Source organism: Artibeus jamaicensis, unplaced genomic scaffold (genome assembly GCF_021234435.1).
Source record: "Artibeus jamaicensis isolate MK-2021 breed Jamaican fruit bat unplaced genomic scaffold, CSHL_Jam_final contig_777, whole genome shotgun sequence".
NCBI classification, from domain to species: domain Eukaryota; kingdom Metazoa; phylum Chordata; class Mammalia; order Chiroptera; family Phyllostomidae; genus Artibeus; species Artibeus jamaicensis.
The window spans coordinates 1,785,372-1,805,320 of record NW_026521966.1 but is presented as its reverse complement, the minus strand read 5'-3'; the positions used below and the strand labels follow the sequence as shown (position 1 = coordinate 1,805,320).

The 19,949-nt window shown below is 57.0% G+C and overlaps 1 protein-coding gene across 2 annotated transcripts in view; it reads left to right on the top strand.

Annotated features, from left to right (window-relative positions):
• The first annotated feature begins 377 nt into the window (after positions 1 to 377).
• The window catches only part of PITPNM3 (PITPNM family member 3), an 85,600-nt gene continuing 66,028 nt past the window's right edge, over positions 378 to 19,949 (top strand). The window contains exons 1-3 of one of the 2 annotated variants that reach the window (XM_037126743.2): positions 378 to 527; positions 12,744 to 12,878; positions 13,469 to 13,564. In XM_037126743.2, the coding sequence (XP_036982638.2) occupies positions 506 to 527; positions 12,744 to 12,878; positions 13,469 to 13,564 (253 nt within the window). In that variant the 5' untranslated portion in view covers positions 378 to 505. The remainder of the gene's footprint in view (positions 528 to 12,743; positions 12,879 to 13,468; positions 13,565 to 19,949) is intronic. The other variant, XM_037126744.2, reaches the window with a different exon arrangement.

The following is a 19,949-nucleotide window of genomic DNA, read 5'->3' as shown; positions in this document are numbered from 1 at the left end:
CTCTGAATTTCTCTCCCGCTGGCGGTTCAGCCCCAGGAGGGTATCTCTAGCGCGGTGTCTCTACACCCCTGGCTCCCAGTTCCCGTCCCCATCTCAGTCTGGACCGCAGTATCTCGTGTCACTGCGTGGTCTCGCTCGTCTCTGCACCGGGCCGGGTCTCGGTCGCTGTCGCGCCCTCGCGCTGCAGTGGCTGCGCGGGCCGGAGCGGGCAGGAGCCGCGGCTGCGGCCCGGGCGGGGTGCGGGCCCGCGGGGGCGGGTTGGGCGCCTTCCTCCGTCAGTCCCTCCCCGGCGGCGGGGGGGCCGGCGCGGCCGCCGCTCGGCGCCTTTAAGGGAGCGGGAGGGAGCGGCGAGGCGGTGGCTGCGGTGGCGGCTGGCGAGCGCGCGGGGTGGGGGCGCGGGGCGCGGCGCACGGAGTCCACTCGGGTCGGAGGCGGCTCTGAACCGGGGCCGAGCCCCGGAGCCGTGAGGAGCCGGGCAGCTCAGCCGGAGCCCGCCGCCCGGGACATGGCCAAGGCGGGCCGTGCAGGTGAGGGCGGGCGGGCGCCGGGAGGGCAGGGCCGGTGGCTCGAGGGAGGGACCCGCACTGCTCCGGGAGGGGCTGCTGGCCCAGGTGAGCCCCTCGCGCAGGTGGGCGGAGGTTCCGGGAGGGCTGCAGTGGGCGGTGTTGAGGCCGGACCCCCGGCGCGTGCAGAGAGGGTTCCGCGAGCCCCGCGTCCTTCCTGTGCCCAGAGTCACCTCGTGGGACACCGTGTCCCCCTCGCCGTGGCCCCACTGGAAAGGGCCAGGGCTGAGGCGCCCCTGCCCAGTCAGGCTGTGGGAGTTCTCACCACCCTCTGCAGGCCCTGGGCAGACCCAGGTACGGGGACCAAAGGGGCTGTCCCGCGGCTGCCGCTGCGTCCCACGCCCCCTAACCAGGACGCGCCTCCTGGTCCTGCCTCTTGCTCTATCCAGTACGCAGCAATCCCCCGCCCCCAGGTCAGGGAGGCGACAGAGATTTCTTCTTGGCAGGGAGGGGTCCTCTACACCCCACCCGCTAGTGACCATTCCTCCTCCTCCTCCCCCGACCTGGACAGAGAGGCAGAGCCTCAGGTTCTGAGGTCTGAAGGTGCGACCTCTTCTGGGGTCCCGCAGACTCTGGCGGCGTAGCCTGCGGTGTGAGGAAGTGGGCGTTAGTCATCCGCTCATTCATTCATTCAGCCAGCCGTTCATTCACCAACATCTGCTCGGTGCTAGGTCCTGAGCTGGGCACTGGGCATCAGGGTATGGACCAGACTCTGCCCTGTTTGCCCCTGTGGGCCTGCTGGTGTCTTGGGGGGTGCGAGTGGAGGAAAGCTTAAAGGGCTGACCATGCAGTGGGGGCAGCAAGCCTGGTGTCAGCAGGGCTGGCTTGTGAGGCTGGCACGTGTAAATAAATCTGCCATGAACTCATATCCAACATGTGACATTGGCAGGTGCCATGCCATCCCCTGGGACTAGGCATTGGCTTGGTACAAACTCCACCCACCACTACCCATAAGCGATGAAAGTGCTGGAATGAGTGTGAATTCACGTGTACACACACTGGGCGTGAATTCCACTGGGCTGCGTGTGAGTACACTGCCACCTGACAAATGCTGCCCTGGACCCTGAACCGGGTTCAGACCCCCCTGTATAGGACCTGGGTATATGATTCAGGTGCCTAAGAATCTATTTCCATTCTGTCCCTGCGGATCCTTTTGGGGTGGGGCTGATTGTGTGAGACGCGGCAAGCACCGGAACACATCCAAACACCCCCCTTCTCACTTCCCTCCCTTCTGCCCTCCCGGGGGAGGCACAGTGACATGACACCATTGAGGCTGGAAAAGAATCTCTCTCTCCTTCCCTGACTGAGCTGGGTCCTTACTCACCTCCACTCCTCCCAAAGGGCACAAGACACGGTGTGTGCCCACCTGCTGCCCCCTACTCTGTGTGGGCGTGTGCGTGTGTGTGTGTGTGCCCACCCCAGGCACGGAGCGCCTTCCAGGGCACTGCCGTGACAATAGCAGGGAACACTCACTGCTGGTACTGTGCACCAGGCAATGCGCACAAGGACCCTGGGAAGTAGGAAATGTGACTCCCTCTTTAAAACATCTGGACACAGGTACTCAAAGAAGTAGCTCCCTCAAGGTGGCCCAGAAGGCTGGGCAGAGCCAGCTCTGTTGGACTCTCCCGGCTCCAATGGTGGGATTTCTTCCTCACTGCCCTGGCAGGTCACCCCTCTCCTGGAATGGGGGTGCTGGCTCACCCCTCTGCCTCGGCCTGTGGGTCCTTTGGTCCTCAGCTGAGAGTCCGTGGGAATTTGTCCAGTGGCAGGTGAAAACACTGCCCTGCTCCGAGCATCAAACAGTTTGTCTTTTGTGCTGCAATTTCACGCTTGGCCCTTCCCCTCAGGGCAGTGCCGACTCCCCTCCTCTGTGGATGGAACGGGCCTGGCTCTTCTCTTCTACTCTCAGCTGCCACCCCAAGGAGCCCTGGGGATTGACCACAGCAAAATCCGATTACTCCTTTTCTCAGCTCATCCAGGCCACTTTGCATCTTGCCAGTGTCCTTCTTCTTCAGGCTCTTAGAGCCGCAGAAGTGAAACCGGCCTGCAGTGTGTATGGGGGTCACACCTCCCCACTGGCTGGGTCTCCGCAGGGTAGACTGGTGAGCTTTAGAGCAGAGGGGGGTCCTTAGAGAGAACCTGAGGCCCAAGGAAGGGATGTCACAGAGAGGGGTTAGCCATTCAGGGCCATCTGCCTCTCCCGGACAGACTAATGGTCAGAAAAGAGTGGGTCTTCACCCTGGGGACCAAGGGGTGCTGATGGCCAGGGGCAGAGACTGTGGGAGCCTGGCCTGTGAGTGAGGGGTCTGCTTCATGCTTTGTGAGGCATTCCCTCTAAAAACTGGCAAGGGACCACCTGCTAAGGGAAGACAGAAGAGTTTGGGCCCCAGGGCCACCGTGGTGCATGATGCAGGGCCACCCCACTGCAATCTAGTGGTTGGTGACCTCAGGCTTGTGCCCCAGCAGCCAGGAGCCAAAGGGGAGCAGCGAGAGCACCTGTGTGTTGCCCAGAGACCCCAGGTACAAGCGAACCTGTAATCAGGTCCCAGAAAGTGTTGGCTAGCTCATGTAGGGTGGGCCCCAAGGGCTGCTACCAGTGTCCATCTCTGGGGAGATTTCTGTCACACAGGCCAGGGTCATTATGGGAAGGAGAGCCCTTGCTGTGGCCCCGAGGGAGTGCTTGGTCTGGCAGACAAAGGGGGAGACAGGGCCTGCCTCTGGGATGAAAGGCAGCTAGCCTTAGGGACCTGGGGGCCGGTGGGGAAGGATCCAGGAGGTCCACTGTGCCATGGTCACTTACAAGGAGAGCTAGGCAAGGGCAGGCCTCCGTGCAGTACAGACAGAGAGGAGGCCAGTGGTGGCTTGAAATGGAGAAGGCTGGATTTCTCTAGGAATTGGGCCTCAAAGACTAGCAGGGTTTAGACAGGAAGTGGGGGAGGGCGGGCTTCTAGGTGGGGCTTGAGCAAAGACTAGGGGGTTGGAACAATAGCTTGGTCCATGCGCTGCTGCTGGCTAGGAATGAGGTGGGTGGGCAGGAGGTGCCCGAGGGTGCAGAAATCTGGCTGACATAGAGGCTTCCTAGATGGTTGCCGAGGGTTGAAAGGCACTTGGGAGAGCGTCGCAGACGGAAGCAACACGGTAAGGTTTGGGTGTTTCGACAGGTCCCTTCGACAGCTTCTGGGAGGGTGGAAAGAAGAGGCCTTGCCAGACTGGGAAAGGTTTGTCCTGGTTCTTGCCAGCTGCTGCCCTGCCCCTCCCTTCCTCTCCATGCCCCTGAGCCCACCCCATTCCCCCGCCCCTACACCCAGCAGGACGGCTGTGGTGTCTGCCAGCTGCAGGGCAGCGTAAGTGTGAGGCACCCCAGCCAAGCAGGAGTAGAAGGAGAGTACAAGAGGGTCTTGGAATCTCTCAAGCTGGGGCAGAGCCATCTGGAGAGGCGGGGCTGGGGCTCCAAGGCTGGGCCTTCCAGGCTGGAGAAACCAGTTTATTTGCTCCCAGGTGTTGGCCTCTGTTCTGAGGGGAGGAGCCAGCAGGCTGGAGGATATCAAACCCAGTAATTTGGGTCAATAAAATACTGATCCCACAGGGACAGGGCTGGAGGATGCTCCCAGATACCCATTTGCAAAGCCCTTGTCAGTGGGAGGCCCCCGGAGCCTGGAGAGGGGAGGTACTCCCCCAAGGCCACAGAAGTCGGTGGTGGCAGAGCTGAGCCCGAAACCTGCCTTTTCCAGAGCCTGTCTGGACCTTGCTCAGCTGAGTCAGCTGCCACTTCACCATCCCAAAGCCAGACCTCCTCCTGAGCCCCCTGCTCCTTGGTTCCAGAGCTGGGGACAGTGGCCCCGTCTCAGCGGAGGGGATGTTTGGAAGCGAGGGAAAAGGACCAGCACGGGGATTCTCAGCACTCTGGGTTGGTGCCAGGGGATTTGGCGCAGGACTCTTGAGAATCCCCCAGGCCCAGGGCATCAGGATTGCTTTGGGATGTATGTTGGGAAGATCACCATGTTCTGCCAGAAGGCTGCAAATTCACCTTCTCAGGTGCTCAGGGGAAAGGCTGGGGCCCAATCAGATGCCCAGGTGCCCCCTCAAGGACTTCCAAAAACACTGCTTCCAGGAAGCCTTCTGGACATCCCTGCTAGGGCTCGGGCAGGGCTCTCATTCCTCAGATGAGTTACTGGTCACAGCAGACCTGGCAGACCACAGCAGGCCCTGGTGTGGGACCCTGTACTGCCTCGCAGCCCCTACTGTGGTGTGGTTACATGACTTAAAGACAGTGCAGGTCCCACAGAAGCCCTGCCTCAAACGTGGGACTCTGAGCCCAGAATCCCATCCCCGCTGGAGGTCCGGTGACCTGGCTGATGTTTGGAAGTCCAGTGGTAGATGCGGAGAGCTAGACCACGCCCCCTACCCTGCCCCCACCCCCACCCTTTTAGGGCATTGTCTGTGTTGCATTGGCTAGGTGTGATGTTTTCTTGTACGGTATATTGTGATAGTTCATGGCTGAGCCTCTGAGAGGCTCAGAGGTCTTCCAATTCATCACACGGGGCGGGAGACTGAGGCCAGAAAGGCAAAGCCTTCTTCTCCGAGGTTGGTGCCTTTGAGGACAGAGGCTGTGAGCTACCAGAGACCAGTGAGACTCAGGACCAGGGACTTCCTGGTAGGACCCGGCTGCCTTCTGGGCATTCTCTGGGATTCCGGGCTTGTGAGAGGGGGTGCCAGGTCAGGAATGAGCATCCTGAGGACAATCTGGCTCATTTTTTTTTTTTTTTAGCAGTCCTCAACATGCTTCCCTGTCCAATGGATCGACCGCATCTCTTTGGGGTAGGGCCAGCATTGTCCCATTTTATGGGTAAGAGAACCGGGGCCCAGGAAGGTGAAGGGTCTGGCCTGGAGTCACACATGATGTGAGAGGCAGAGCTGGATGCAGCACTTGGGTCTCTTCTACTCCTGGAGGCAGCTTTTCTAAGAGTTAAATAGTGTAACAAAGAAGAAGCAGCCTGGCTCTGTCACTGGTTGGCCTTGAGCTGCTCCTCTGCGCCTCAATTTGCTCATCTGCAGAAGGGGAGGGGCAGGGGGAGGTAGGGGTCAGACTGAGCTCTAAGTCAGCTCCAGCTCTCACCCTGCTCCCCCCGCCCCCCACTGGCTTTACTGTGTCTTGAGGGGATCTCGCTTCCTCCCATCTCTTACCCCACGAGGACCCTCCCAGAAGGCTGGCAGGGATGGGGGAACACTTGGGGCGCTGAGGACTGGGACACGGAGAGCACCTGCCCCCTGGGGGTCCCGGACCTCAGCCCATCATCAGGTCTCCAGCCAGGAGCCATGTGGAAGGGGGTGTCCAGAGCCCCCAGGGGAAGGGCTGGGGGGAGGAGGGGCAGGAAAGAATGTGTAACAAATGAATTTGGAAATCAAGTGAGGTCTGAGCTCTGAGCTCCCCCCACCACCCCTCCGCCCTCGAATCTCTCTACACTCTTGCTTTTAAAATTCCTGTCTTCTAAGGAGAAAGAAAATGCTAAATTGCACCCCTTTTCACAAAGGAATGGGAGCCTTAGTGAGTCACTCCGGAGGTGAATGCCACCTCCAGGGCCCTGCGTCTGCCTGCGGGGCCTGCCCCTGCCTGCGGGGCCTGCACAGCTGTGTGGCCTCCGGCCCCCATGGAGATCACGCGTGGAGAGGGAGGCTGGGTGGAGGACCCTCCTGCCTGTCAGTGGTTCAGGGGTGGGGGAGCTGGGCCCTTGTAGGGGCCCCACCCTGCTTCCTCCAGGCTCTCTCCAGGGCTGCGTTTGTGAGGTTCACTTGGGAATGGTGAGGTTCCCCGGGGCTCAGGCTGGGGCCAGGCTGAGAGCCTGTGTGGCCAGCTCAGGGCTTGGTTCAAGACTCAGGGGTGGCGTGGAGGGTCTTGGGTTGTAGCCTGTCTGTGGGGTGAATTCAGGACACTGGAGGGAGGCTTTGAGGCCGTGGGGAGCAAGGTCAGTGTGTGCAGCCAGGGCTGGCAGGGAGCAGGTGCCTTTGCATCCGGAAAACGGAGTCCTCGGGGGTCAAGCTGTTCTCTGTAAGTGTCTTAGCGCGGCTCCTCTCCAGGGCTGGCGGTCAGGCGAGCTGGGAGCTGAGGCTCTGCCAGGGGAAGGGGCCTGGGGTGGGGGTCTCGGGAGCCTTTTCTGCTGGGAGGGTCAGCCTGTTTATTTGCAGGCATGGGGCAGGGGACGCCAGTGGGGAGGTGTCTCTCCTCCCCCAGACAACCTGTTATTCGGAGGGAAGGGACGCAGCCAACAGTTAGCTGGGGATGCCGAACCAGCGCTGACGGCAAAAATAGAAACGCGTCGGGCTCTGCCCGGGAGGGGCTCCGAGTTCTGGTGGATCGAGAGGCCTCTTCTGAGCCGGTTGCGGCTGATGCCATGTTTGCTTGGCTCTCAGTGTTTGCCGAGCGCCTCACGCCCTGTGCTCCGGACCTCCTCTCCTGAAGAGAGACGTAGGTGTGCGGGATGCAAACCCCAGCCCTCAGGGGCTACGGCTGCTTTGGCAGCCTGCCTTGGAGAGGTTTGGCGCATCCAGGGCCGCCCATCACTCACACACTTCTGACCTTTTCTGTGCTGCTCCAGAAGGTTCGGATCACTGCCCTCCTAACCAGAGCTCCCCTGGGCCTCCGCTAGCCTGTGGCTTCCTTCTCCTTTCCCCACCCCCACTTCCCGCCTCCTGCCTTCCTCGAGGCCGGTCCCAGCTGAGCAACCCTGGAATCATCCCTAGTGGTAAAAAAAAGCTATTTTCAGCTTTCCCATTGCTGCCCAGTGTGGGGGAGGTGGTGGTGCTTACCCCTTGCTGCCTGTTCGTTTCCATCATGTGCAGTGTGGTCTGAGGCAGTCAGGAGAGCATCGTGGAGCCCCGCTGCTGGGGGCCCCACTGGCTGCTGATTCTCCATTGCTGGGGTTTGGAACAAACGGGGAGCCTGTGGACAGAGGCAGCCCAGGCCCCATACTTGTTTCATAGCAGCCTGGAGTGGCAGGTGGTAGGAGGGTCCAAGAGGAGTCCTCTAAGGCTCACTGGCAGGGGCGGGGGGTGGGGTGGGGGGAAGCTCTCCTGCTGCTTGCTTCCTGGAAAGCTGGCCCAATCATTGAGGTAGGGGGTCTCTGGAAGTGCCCCCAGCATCCTGCATCAAATCTGTGACCCCAGCTAGGCCTCTCTGTTGGGTATGTGGGTCCCTAACCTCTGATTTGCACTTCCTGCAAGGGGTCCTGGAATGGTCAGGAGTGCCTTCTTGTGGATGCTGAGGCGCCTGCTATCCCCTCTTTTGGGGCTCCCCTTGCTCTCAGCTGCCCCTTGGAGGAACCTGCTGGTGGCGAAGCCATCAGTGGCAGACGCTATGGGAACTCCCTTTGGAGGGATGAGAAAGTTTCTCCCTTATGGAGCAAGAGTCTGGAGGGACGATGGGGACATCTGGGGCTCGGGAGAATTGTTCCAAGCAACTCAGAACTGTCGGGAGCCAACTTGGCAGAGCAAATGAAAGTACAATAGATAGCCAAAGCTATTAATCACTAATTAGTTCCTAAATGAGGGAAATAATGGGTGTTTAAATGCCATATTTATGAGATACCAGCAGGCAGGTCTTCAAAAAGCACATCTTTCCCAAAGCAACTGATTTGGCCAACAGTGTCCCGCTGGGAGACCAGGATTCTAATCCCACTCAGCTTCTGCCCCTTCCCCGCCCCTGGCCCAGGAGCCTGAGAGCGGGCAGGTCGGCCTCCTCCCTCAGCTTCCCTTTCTCACCTGCAACCAGGGACCAGGGCCCTTCTGCCCTGACCTCACTGGGCTGTTGTGAAGACAGGAAGAAGTGAAGGCCATGGGAATCCCTGGTAGTGGCGGAAAATGCTGCACAGAATTGAGTAAGAGCCCTGAAAACATCCTTGAAGTGGTGAGATTCGGCCCCTTGATGGCACGCAGTGCGATTTGTAGCTGGGGCCAGGTGGAAGCTGGAGCTGGAGCTGGAGCCCTTGCTCGGCAGGTGAGGGGTTTGCACTGGGGCTGTGCCTGGGTAAAGGCTCAGTTTTTGGCTTGGTCTGAAATTAGCGCCCTAGCTTGGTTTAAGATTAGGGTGGTCACCCGGGCTGCAGCTGGGTCTCAGCTTGTCCGGTGATTGTGGCTGTGACTGGGTCTGTGGTGAGCTCAAGGTTCAGGCTGTGACTGAGGTCAAGGTTGGTGGCTAACCTCAGGATAATTGACAGCCTGGAGACACAGCCTTAATCCTCAAGTCCAGCCCCGGACTCATGGAGCTGCCTGGTCGCCTCAGAAGCTGGATTTCTTTCGAGCCTTTCTGGACCTGGGCTCCAGGTGCTGGGAACCCCAGCAGGCAGGCCCTTCTGGGACTCCTGGCATGTCCGCTGAAACAGCCTAGCACACAAGCTCATTAGTGGTGCATATACCAGTTTGGGAGATAGTTAGGAGGTGTTTCTATAGCAACCAACCCCCAACCAGCACTGGTTTTCTTCAATAATGCCTTTTTCTGGAAGCCGTGTCTGCTGGCCTCTCCGCCCTCCCTGGGCTGGTCCCACAGTCCCCTGAAGCCTGAGCATGGGCTGGTTGGCCTGGGTCGGTCTAGCTCCCACACTCATCCTGACCCAGGGAGGGGGCCCTCCTGAGGTCTGCCCCGTGTGTGCAGGACTGTGCTGAACATAACAAGAGCTCTCCCCGTGCCCCTCCCTGGACTCTATGGGGCTGCGGGCCTGGGGGTGGTCCTGCCAGGCACTTGCCGGCCTTCAGGGAGCCCGCAGCCCAGTGGGGCAGGCGGGCCTGGACCCGGTCTGGGGGTAGGTCTGGGGGTAGACACTCTGGTGAGCACAAGCAAAGGGCGTGTGGCAGCACGAATCCAGGTTTGGGGGCACATAGGACATGGCCCCAGGAAGCTGTGCTGGGAGAGAGGAGAGGAGGACTGGCCTCGAACCAGGAGCAGCCCGTGGGCCCCGGGGGACAGACACTCCCCGCCTCAGGAGAGGAGGGCGGTTCCAGTGTTGCCCTCTGAGCTCCCATTCCAGGGCCCTGAGGAGGAAAGGGGATCACCCCTGGGAGCTTCCATATAGGGAAGGACCAAGGAAAGGCCCGTGGGTTATCATGATAATTTGTGTTATTTAACAAACCCTCTTATAGCCTGAGTGCCAGGCGTTATGCTAAGCCTTTTTCAAGTATTCATTCATTTAATCCTCATAGCAACCCTATGTAAGGACTGTGATTACTCCCATTTTACAGAGGAGGAAACTGAGGCACGGGGTAGTGTAGAGTGACATTTACTGCGATCATCAGTTGATCAGTGGCAGAGCTGGGATTTGAACTAGCTGCAGGTTGGGGTGGGAGTGGCCCACGTGAGAGAGGATGTGGGCCAGGCGTTTGGAGGAGCGGTGGAGAGGAGGAGGGCCGTGGGGTCGCCCTGCCTGCAGGAGCCTCACACAGATGCCAGGCAGCTCACAGTCCACATGCTGCGTGTGGGCCGCTGGGATGCCAGGCCGGACTTGGGAAGCAGTGAAGTGTGATCTGAATGTGCGCTGTGAGGCTGTGGATAAATGTGTGTGTCTGTGTGTGAGGTTCTTTGTGAGGCTGTGCGTGAGCTTGTATATGTGCTGCGTGAGGTTGTGTGTGTGGCTGTACATGAGGCTGCGTGTGTGAAGCTGTGTGTTCCAGGCTGTGTGTCTGCATGTGAGGCTGTGTGTGCGTGTGTTGCTGTGTGTGACAGAGACAAGAGAGGAGCTGTGGGGCCTGCCCGGAGGAGCCTGCATGCGAGCAGCCCCGCGCTCTTCGCCCTCCCAGCACCGATCCTCCTCTGACGCACACATCACTTGGGTCCAGCGGGCCTGCCAGGATGTGGTTTCCGACACAGCCTCAGGCAGGGCCCGGCACAGAAGCTGTGGCCACTGTCACAGGGGGCAGCCTAGCGTGGGACACCCAGCGTGGCCCCTTCAGAGGCACCTTGTGGCCCTTGGCGGTCTGGGAATTGGTGGGTGTTACCGGAGCCCCTCAGGGTTGTGGCTGTCACAGAAGACACCCCTGTTGCCTCCCTTGCACTGATGAGCCAGGCTTCTTACTTTACTCTCAAGGAGAAAGTTCTAGATCCAGCTTCTCCTGGAAGTGACCTGATTGCTTTGACCTGTGTCTGTTCTCGCTTCCACCCTGCCCCAGCCTGGCCAACCCTGCTGGCCCTTTCTTTGAGGCTCAGCTCGCCCCCGCCCCCGCCTTCCCTCTGGCAGGGTGTCTGCCCAGGGAGGTGCCATCCCCGCCTGTGGGGTGCAGGGTGTGTGTGCCTTTGAGCTCAGGGGTCAGGCTGTCTGCTTCTTATCTGTCCTGTGCTCTGTGCAGGGGTGGCACAGGACTGGGGCCCAAGGCTGGCACCCCAGGGGCAGGGACTGATCCAGTTCAGCTCTATTCCCAACTCTCTCCTCTCACACCATCTGGCCCAAGGTCTGGCCCAGGAAGAGTCGGCCAATCCCTGCATCCCCCACTCTGCTGTGCCAGGGCCTTTCTCACTGTGCCGGAGCGGTCCCCTCAGACTGGACTCCTGTGAGCAGGCTGGCGGCCTCCTCCTGCTGAGGCTCTGGCCCTCAGGCTGGGGCTTCCTGGGGTCCTGGTCCAGGGCACAGCAGCCACTGTAGGCTCCTGTCCGCTGGTCCACCTGCCTGTTCCCATGTGCCTGTGTGCCAGGGCTGCGTTGGGGAAGGTGGGCATGTGTGGTGGGGGGCCTGGGCCAGGACCTCTAGCTGCCCCTTCTGTGGGTAGGCCCAGGCCTGTGACCAGGTCCAGGAGACCACACTGGACCTGCAGGCGGTGGGTGCGTGGGCCAAGAGCGAGAGGGGTGTCTCCAGCTTGGAGCTCCACGGGAGATTGGAGGACCGTGGGCTGGGAAGGGTCATTTGTTTCTTTCTGGACTGCTGGTCAGGGTTGGAATAGTCCTCTGTTTCTTTTATCCTGATTTTTGAGTTTTAAAAAAGTGGGGTGGGGAAGGTGGGACAGAAGGACAATCTGCTAGAGGGCGGAGCTGGACCTCTGAAGGTACAGAAGGAACTGGAGCCGTGGGGCAGGCCCGCGGGGCGCAGGCAGCCGCCAGAGCCCTGCCTAAACCTGGATCCTGCAGCTGGCGGGGGGGGGCGCTGCCGCCTCCCGAGTTCCAGGCAGTGCTGCCCGCTTCAACTTCCTAACAGTGAGGCGAGAATTAGGATACCTACTTTACAGATGAGAAGAGCAAGGCACAGAGAGGTTAATTGCCTTCGGGTCACAGACTAGTAAGTGGCAGCCTTAAATCCAGGTTTGTGTTGCTCGAAAGCCCGTGTCCTCACTTTTCTGCTAAATTTTCACCCACGGCCGGCATCTGATTTGTGTGTGTGTGTGTGTGTGTGTGTGTGTGTGTGTGTGTGTAGAAGAGCGGGGATGAGGGAGAGAGTACCTGGGCATGTGTGTGTCTCAGGGGTGGGCTTTGGAAGGGAAAGGGGTGGATTGGGGAGGCTCATACTTGCTAAAAAATGTGGACACACATTTGGATTTTCACACAGATGCCAGGATAATCAGACACTAATTTTCAGACATGCCGGGTGGATGGTTCTAGAACTGGGACAACTGCCTCCCAGGGCGAGGGCTCTGGAGAACAGCCAGGGGCAGACCTCCGGCCCCTTGCCCAGCTGGCCAGCAGCAGGTGGGAGGGTTGGTTTGGCCAGTAGCGGGGAGGATAGCTGGGACGCCCGTGCGGAGCAGCGATGCAGAGCGCCCGGCACGGCGGTCCTGAGCACAGACCTGCAGTCAGGCGGATCTGGGTTCAGATCCTACCTCTATCACTGACTAGCTTTATGACGTTGAGCAAAAGACTTCCCGTCGGTGAGGCTTTGTCTCCTCAGGTGTGAGATGGGGATTCATGACATCCAGTCCAGAGGGCTTGGTTAGGATAGATAATACCTGTGAAGCAACGGGCAGAGTGTACTTACCCAGCAGATCATTTTTATTAACTTGCTTGTCTGCCAAAAACACTTCTTGGCCCTATTCCCGCTGGGGCTGCCAAGTGGACACAGAAGAACCAGAGAGATGGAGGGCAGGGGCCCACCTCAAGGGGACTGAGCTTCTGGACCTTTCCCTTGCTGCTTGGGGATTGTAGTGCCCACCTTTTCTGATGCTCAAGACTGTGTGTGGCCTTTAGCACACCTGACCTTGTCCCCTGCCCCTCAGGAGAGTTCCTGACCCTCTTGGGCATCTGTGCAGCATTTTCCGCCACTACCAGGGATTCCCATGGCCTTCACTTCTTCCTGTCTTCACAACAGCCCAGTGAGGTCAGGGCAGAAGGGCCCTGGTCCCTGGTTGCAGGTGAGGAAAGGGAAGCTCAGGGAGGAGGCCAACCTGCCCACTCTCAGGCTCCTGGGCCAGGGGCGGGGAAGGGGCAGAAGCTGAGTGGGATTAGAATCCTGGTCTCCCAGCGGGACACTGTTGGCCAAATCAGTTGCTTTGGGAAAGATGTGCTTTTTGAAGACCTGCCTGCTGGTATCTCATAAATATGGCATTTAAACACCCATTATCTCCCTCATTTAGGAACTAATTAGTGATTAATAGCTTTGGCTATCTATTGTACTTTCATTTGCTCTGCCAAGTTGGCTCCCGACAGTTCTGAGTTGCTTGGAACAATTCTCCCGAGCCCCAGATGTCCCCATCGTCCCTCCAGACTCTTGCCCCATAAGGGAGAAAACTTCTGCTGCCCCACTGAGCTCCCTCAGAAAGGTATGGGGGCCGAAATGAAACCACAGCTGTGGGAGGCGCTGGGGGGCGCTGAACCCCAGGAGGGAGAGGACAGGAGTGTGCAGGACACTGACTGACCCTCGGTCCAGGGGCCGTCTTGGTTTACCTCCTTTATGCCAGGACAAGGTCTCAGGCTTGGTTAACAGATGTGTTCTTTTTGGCAGGTGGCCCTACCCCGGGTGGCGGTGCCCCCTGGCACCTTCGAAATGTCCTCAATGACTCAGTGGAGAGCTCGGATGATGAATTCTTTGATGCTAGAGGTGAGTGAACACCATCTTCCCATCACTGGCTGGCTGATCTTTCTGGGAGCCCCAAGAAAGAATCCCCACTGGGGGTCATCACGTCTCCCTGCTCAGACACTGCAGTTCCACTCTTCACGCTTGTTCAGGCTGGGGGCTCCCTGGCGGCTGGGGCTCAGCGCTTGCTCCCGCACTCTCTGGGGTGTTTGCTGAGCCCCCAGTATGTTCCAGGAGCTTTGCGAGGCGTGCCTGGTACTGCAGTAAACCTGTAGGCACCCTCCGCACCCTCGTCCAGCTTGTAGTCAGGTGGGGGGAGAGGCAAGAGTTAAACAGGTACCCAAAGGGGGATGCAATTACATATGAGGAATGACGCCACCGAGTAACAAGTACTCGTAGAAAGAGTGAGGCAGGGGTCACCTAAATGTGGTTAGGGTGGGGACATTGTCAACATCCTCTCTGCAGAACGGAGGGAAGGAATTGGCTAGGTGAGGAGTGGGAGAAAGCGCCTTCTAGACAGGAAATAGGTAACATGGCGCTGAAGCAGGAAAGATGGGGGCATCCCAGGAACTGAAGGGGGCCCTTGCGGCCGAGGGGAGAGGAGAAATGAGGGTGCCTGGGATCCAGTAGGTGACTTCAGAGGTGAACTGTGACAGAAGTGGGGAGCAGTTGGAAAGGCTGCCGCAGCTGCTCCGTGAGAGAGGATAGGATGGTGGGCAGGATGTCCGCTCTGTGCCCCCGGGCTGAGTCCCGGCCGGCACAGAGGACTTAGCCAGGGGCACTCTTTAAGTGGCTATGGAAGAACAAGAAGCGCTGTGGAAATTGGAGGTCCCCAGTGGGGTGCTGCCAATGGGGCAGAGCAATCAGCCTGAGCAAAGGCTCTGAGGGGAGAACATGCAGGGCAGGGGGTGGGGACCGCGGGAAGCTGAGTCGGTGTGGAATTCAGGAGGACCCTCCCGGCTGTGCTCCCTGGGCTGTGGGAGTGGCTGAAACGAACTAGGGCACCCGCTCTCTGACCCAGGAGGTTCCCGGTTCTCACTTGGCTGGCTTGTTCACGCTCTGGGAAGTCGACCTATTTGGGAGGTTCACGTCCTTCCGAGGCAAAGCCAACTTTGAAATGCCTGTCAAAATGGGGTCTTGAAAGAGAAACAGACTGTGCTGGGGAGACGTCTGGACCCAGAGAGGCATGTGGGGACATGGGCTCATCCACGCCATTGACTTGTTTGTGATCTTGGGCAAGTCTTTTTCCCTTCTCTGGGCCTCAGTTTCCCTAGTTGCTCTACGCCTCCAGAAATGGAGAATACCCAATTCAGGTGATTTTTGGGAAGCACAGCTGGATGGTAGGATGCTGTCTGGCTCCAGCCTCCCTCATCCCTGGCTCTGAGAAGAGAAGCCCCTCCCCAGTGCCAACCCTGAACCAGCCCACTGGGGCTCATTTGCTGTCTCCCATTGGAGGCTGCCAGGGCTGAGTTCCTCCATAGCAACTAAGCCACAGTGTGACAACAATGGCTCCAATATTTTGATGCTTCGAGCACATTCATTTAAATATTTGTGCAGTTCGTTAAGGCTCCTCATTCCCAGATGATGGTGATGGCTCGCTGCGGGCGGCCTGTGTGGGTGGCACGGGTCAGCCCCATCTCCGTGCCTGGGGCTCTGCTCACCTGCTTCCCCTGCGAGCAGCTGTGGACACACATGTCTGCTCTCCTCCCTGCTGACGGCTGCCTCCTTGGGCTCTCTGTCCTCCCCTCCTCCCGTGATCTCAGTGCTCGGTCTGCGGTTCCCAACTGACCTCATCCCTCACTCCTCTCTTGTTGGAGGCCCCACCATCTCCCTCCTTTTATTTCACCTCCCATGCCCCTCTCCACCTCTGGCGTTCTTTCTCTTCACTGTCCCAGGATTCCAGGCTCTCCTGGCTCTTTCCCTACCTTGTACCCCTCTGCACTCTCCACCAGCCTGGAGTCTCTGCTCCCTCCTCCCATCTCATCCCTTCCAGAGCATCGGTGGCCCCCAGCCACAGGAGCTGCTCCACAGGCTGCTGGAATCCTCGTTAGTTCCCAGTTGCCAGCTCCAGACCCTTGTCTGTTCCATGCGGCCTCCCTGTGCCAGGCCTTTGTGTGTTTTCTTGGCTCAAGGCCGTAAGAGGTGAAGCAGCCATCTTCCTCTCTGCTCCCAGGAGTTGGTACAGGCTCCACCCTCTTTCAGCATCAGGACTGGGTCATGGGTATCCAGCTTCCCAAACATTCTTTGAAGGGCCACCTCCCTGGCCTCTTTTCTCTGGCCAGGCTGAGCCCCAACCCTGGCCGGGGGGGTGGTCTCTGTCCCCTCTGTCCCCACCTGAGCACGGCCCTGCATCTTGTGGCCTCTGGGATTCCCACTCCCGCCGTGATGGAGCTGCATGGTAAGTGTCGGCACTGAGCCGGTCCTGGAGCAGCGTGTCCTTCTCCTCGGTGCCCTGCTGGGGAAACTGAGGCCAGGCCATGGAAGGGACCTCCCAAGATCACACATCAGGGTGGAAATGAAAAAGCTGGAACCCAGGACTTGAATGTTCAGGTCTTATTACTGAAAGAAAGACTTTTTTCCCCGTTCTTTTCTTTTTAAAAAAATTTTTTTTTAAACTTATGCACTTTATTATTTTTTTAAAGATTTTATTTATTTATTTTTAGAGGGGAAGGGGAGGAGAGAAGGAGAGAAATATCAATGTATGGTTGCCTCTCATGAGTCCCCTGCTGGGAATTGGCCTGCAACCCAGGCATGTGCCCTGACTGGGAATCAAATCTTGATTGTGTGGTTCACAGGCCCGTGCTCAATCCAGCTACACCAGCCAGGGCCTTTCCTTTCTTTCTTAAGCACCAGCCTACTGGCCCAGCATTGGGTTTAACCTGGTGATATGCGAGACCCTCATGGCTCCTGATCTGGCAGCAGAGGGAGGCTCCGCGGCTCTGGGGCTCTGGCTGTGTATGGAAGGCGGAGGTGGGGTGGGGGTTAGTCAGGCAGGAGCATGGAGCTGTCTGCATGATCGCAACCCCGGGCAGCATGCTGGCTCCTGAGGCCGAGGCAGCAGGCCTGGGGCCTCAGGGAGGCTGACTCCCCTGGTTGGGTGCTGCAGGGCGGGCAATGGGGTCCAGGGTTTGGGGTCCGGACTCAGAAGAGGTGTCACTCTCCCTCCTGTCAATGTAGCAAAAGGACATCTGGGGAGCCATGGCCTGGTCTACCAAAGTTGGGGGCAGAGTGAGTACACGTGCCTCAAACCCAGACCATGTCAGAGCTGGGGGGCCCTCAGGTTTTAAGTTCAATGTCCCATCCCATTTACAGGCTGGGAAACAGGGACCAGAGAACTGGGAACTTGCTCAGGGTCACACAGAGTCAGAGGGAGCAGGGGCTAGAATTCCGACTCTTTCATTCACTCGTCAGGTGTTTGCTGTGTATCTGCCCATCAGGCATCAGGCAGTGTTCTAGGGGTTGGGGATCCAGGGGCCGAGAGCTCCGGTCCCAGCCCTCAGGGGGCCTGCCGTTCAGTGTGATGGGTGGTGGGTGGTAAGATAATGCCCAAGTACGTAAGTTATGTTGATAATTACTATAAATAAAATAACATAAAGGAACAAACATCTCAACAAAGAAGATCTATGAATGACAAAAAATCAAAATAAACTCAACATCATTAGTCATTAAATGCAAATTAAATGCAATTAAAACCACAGTAAGCTACTACTACACACCTATTGAACAGCTAATTTAGTTAACGAATCAGGATATGGAAGAATGGAACTTTCAAACTCTGTGGATGGGAATGCACAATGGTACGGCCATTTTAGAAAGTTGATTTTAGCTTCTTAAAAAGTTAATCGAAGTTGCCCAGGCCAGGTGGATCAGTTGGTTGGAGTATCGTCCCATTCACCAGAAGGTCATGGGTTCAGTTCCTGGTCAGGGAACATACTAGGTTGTGGGTTCAATCCGGAGTCAGGGTGAATACGGGAGGAAACTGATCGATGTCTTTGTCTTTCTCTGAAAGATCAATAAGTCATATTTTCAGGCGAGGATTAAAGAAAAAGAAGTTAATCAAAGTTAAGTAACACATCAGCCAGCTCTCCACTCCTAGGTAATTTACTCAAGAGGAAAGAAAGCATCAGTTCACCTGAGACATGTCCATGAATGCTTATATAGCTGCTTTATTCAATACAGCCCCAAACCGAAAACAACTCAAATGTAATCAAGGGGCGAACAGATAAACAAACTGTGTTATATGTTCATGCAATAAAATACTACTTGGCAATAAGAAGGAATGAACTACTGATACAGGCACCGTGTGGACGGATCTGAAAATAAGCAAGCTGGATAAGGAGTCAGGTGGGGAAAGAGTACGTGTTGTTTGGTTCCAGTTCCGTACGGCTCTAGAAAATGCTGATGAATATGTAGTAACAGCTGCAGGTCAGTGCTGGCCGGGGGCAGGAAGGGGGGCAGGGAGGGGAGAGGTGGGGCCAGGAGAGAACTTCTGAGGGTCATGGATACACGTTCCCTGTCTTGATTGGGGCGATGGTTTCACGTGTGTGTACATATGTCAAAACTTACCAAACCGTACATTCTATGTTTTATTTTATTTTTTAAATTTGAAGATCTAATTGGTTTTATTGAACAATTCATGAATTGGGCAGCCCATCTAGTAAGTAGGAGAGAGGTGCTCCCTCAAAGTGTGTGTTTTAAATATGTATACTTTACTGAATGTCGATCACATGTCAGTAATACTGTTTTAAAAATGGAGGACCTCCCTCCACTGTAACACAAGGGAGTGTGGTAGACTGGTGACTGTGGGAGGCCCCCAGATGTGGCCTTGAGCAGAGAGCTGAATAACAAGAAATGAAGCGTGTGAGCACCTGGGGCAACCAACACTGTTCTGGACAGCGGGACCGGCCAGCACAAAGCTTTCACCAGGAGTGAGCAGGAAGGCGGGTGTGCCAAGAGTGAGCAAGGGGGCGCCCACTTAGTGCTGCTGGCCCGCCGCCCCAGTAGGAGAGAGAGCAGGCCGGACCCACTGGCCTCAGCGTATGCTTTCCTGCCCAGGCTCAGGGGTGGCCCTGGGAACCCCTGCCCTGCAGGAGGCCAGACTCCGAATTCAGGATCACTGGTGCAGGAGGCGCCTGCACAGTGGAAGCAGGCCTGAGCCTCGAGGAGCTGTGTTCTCGTGGGTGAAGATTGCCGGGTGACAGGTGGTCTGGCCGGAACCTGGGGAAGAAGAGCGCGTGAGCCGAGGAGGGTCAGCCCAGGCGGCGTATGGTTCCTGGCCGTGAAATGCTGAGTTCCAGAGAGAGAATGAAAATGTCCTTTAAAAATATTTTATTTATTTACTTTTGGAGAGCGGGGGAAGAAGAGAGGTAGAGAGGGAGAGAAACATTGACTGGCTGCTTCTCACAGGCGTCTGGGAACCTGCCCCGTAACCCAGGCGTGTGCCCTGACTGGGAACTGAACCCATGACCTTTCCGTTTATAGGATGATGTCCAACCCATGGAGCCAAACCCAGGAGGACCCTCCCCCTGCCTTTTTTTAAGATAGTTTTTTCAAATATAAAGCAATCCATTTTTAAATTTTTAAATTCCTGACATTACAGAACTAAACTGGAATTTATTAACATTCCACTCGTACATTTCTTATTTTTTAAAGAATTTATTTATTTATTCTTAGACAAAGAGGAAGTGAGGGAGAAAGAGAGGGAGAGAAACGTCAGTGTGCGGTTGCCTCCCATGTGCCCCCTACTGGGGGACCTGGCCTGCAACCCAGGCATACACCCTGACAGGGAATTGAACTGGCGACCCTTTGGTTTGCAGGACCGTGCTCAATCCACTGAGCACACCAGACAGGCCTCCACTCATATTTCTTATCAACAAACAGAAATAGAATTCATGAGCCAAAAACCCACAACAAAACTAAAAACAGAGGAAAGCTTATAACAGTAAATTTGGATCCTAGCATTAACAGCTGAACAGAGAATGTGAGTTTTAAATTCTTAGTGGATGATAAGTTGTGTAGAAGCTGAACACTTACAAATTATTTTAAACCTGGAATCACTGACCAGAAATTACGCAGTTGGATCATGGGAAAATAGCAGAAGGGGTTATGAGTGGACCTACTGTGTTCTAGCTACACTCTATGCCCTTCTCCTGTGGAGTCACCATCCCTACGAGGGTGTGGGATGAGGCTGAAATGACGACTGTGGCGTCAGATGAGTGTACATGACCTGTTTCTATAGCAATGTGTGTGTCTTATGCAGAAAATATCAGGTGAACCCTTCACTTTAACCTTCTACTTAGATGCAATAAGTAGTTCAGTTAGAGAAATCTTGAAAGTCACCAAGCATCTGAGTTTAAACAAAGGCTCTGCTTTACCATGAACTCAGCTGGCAGAAGGCAGTGTCAGTGGG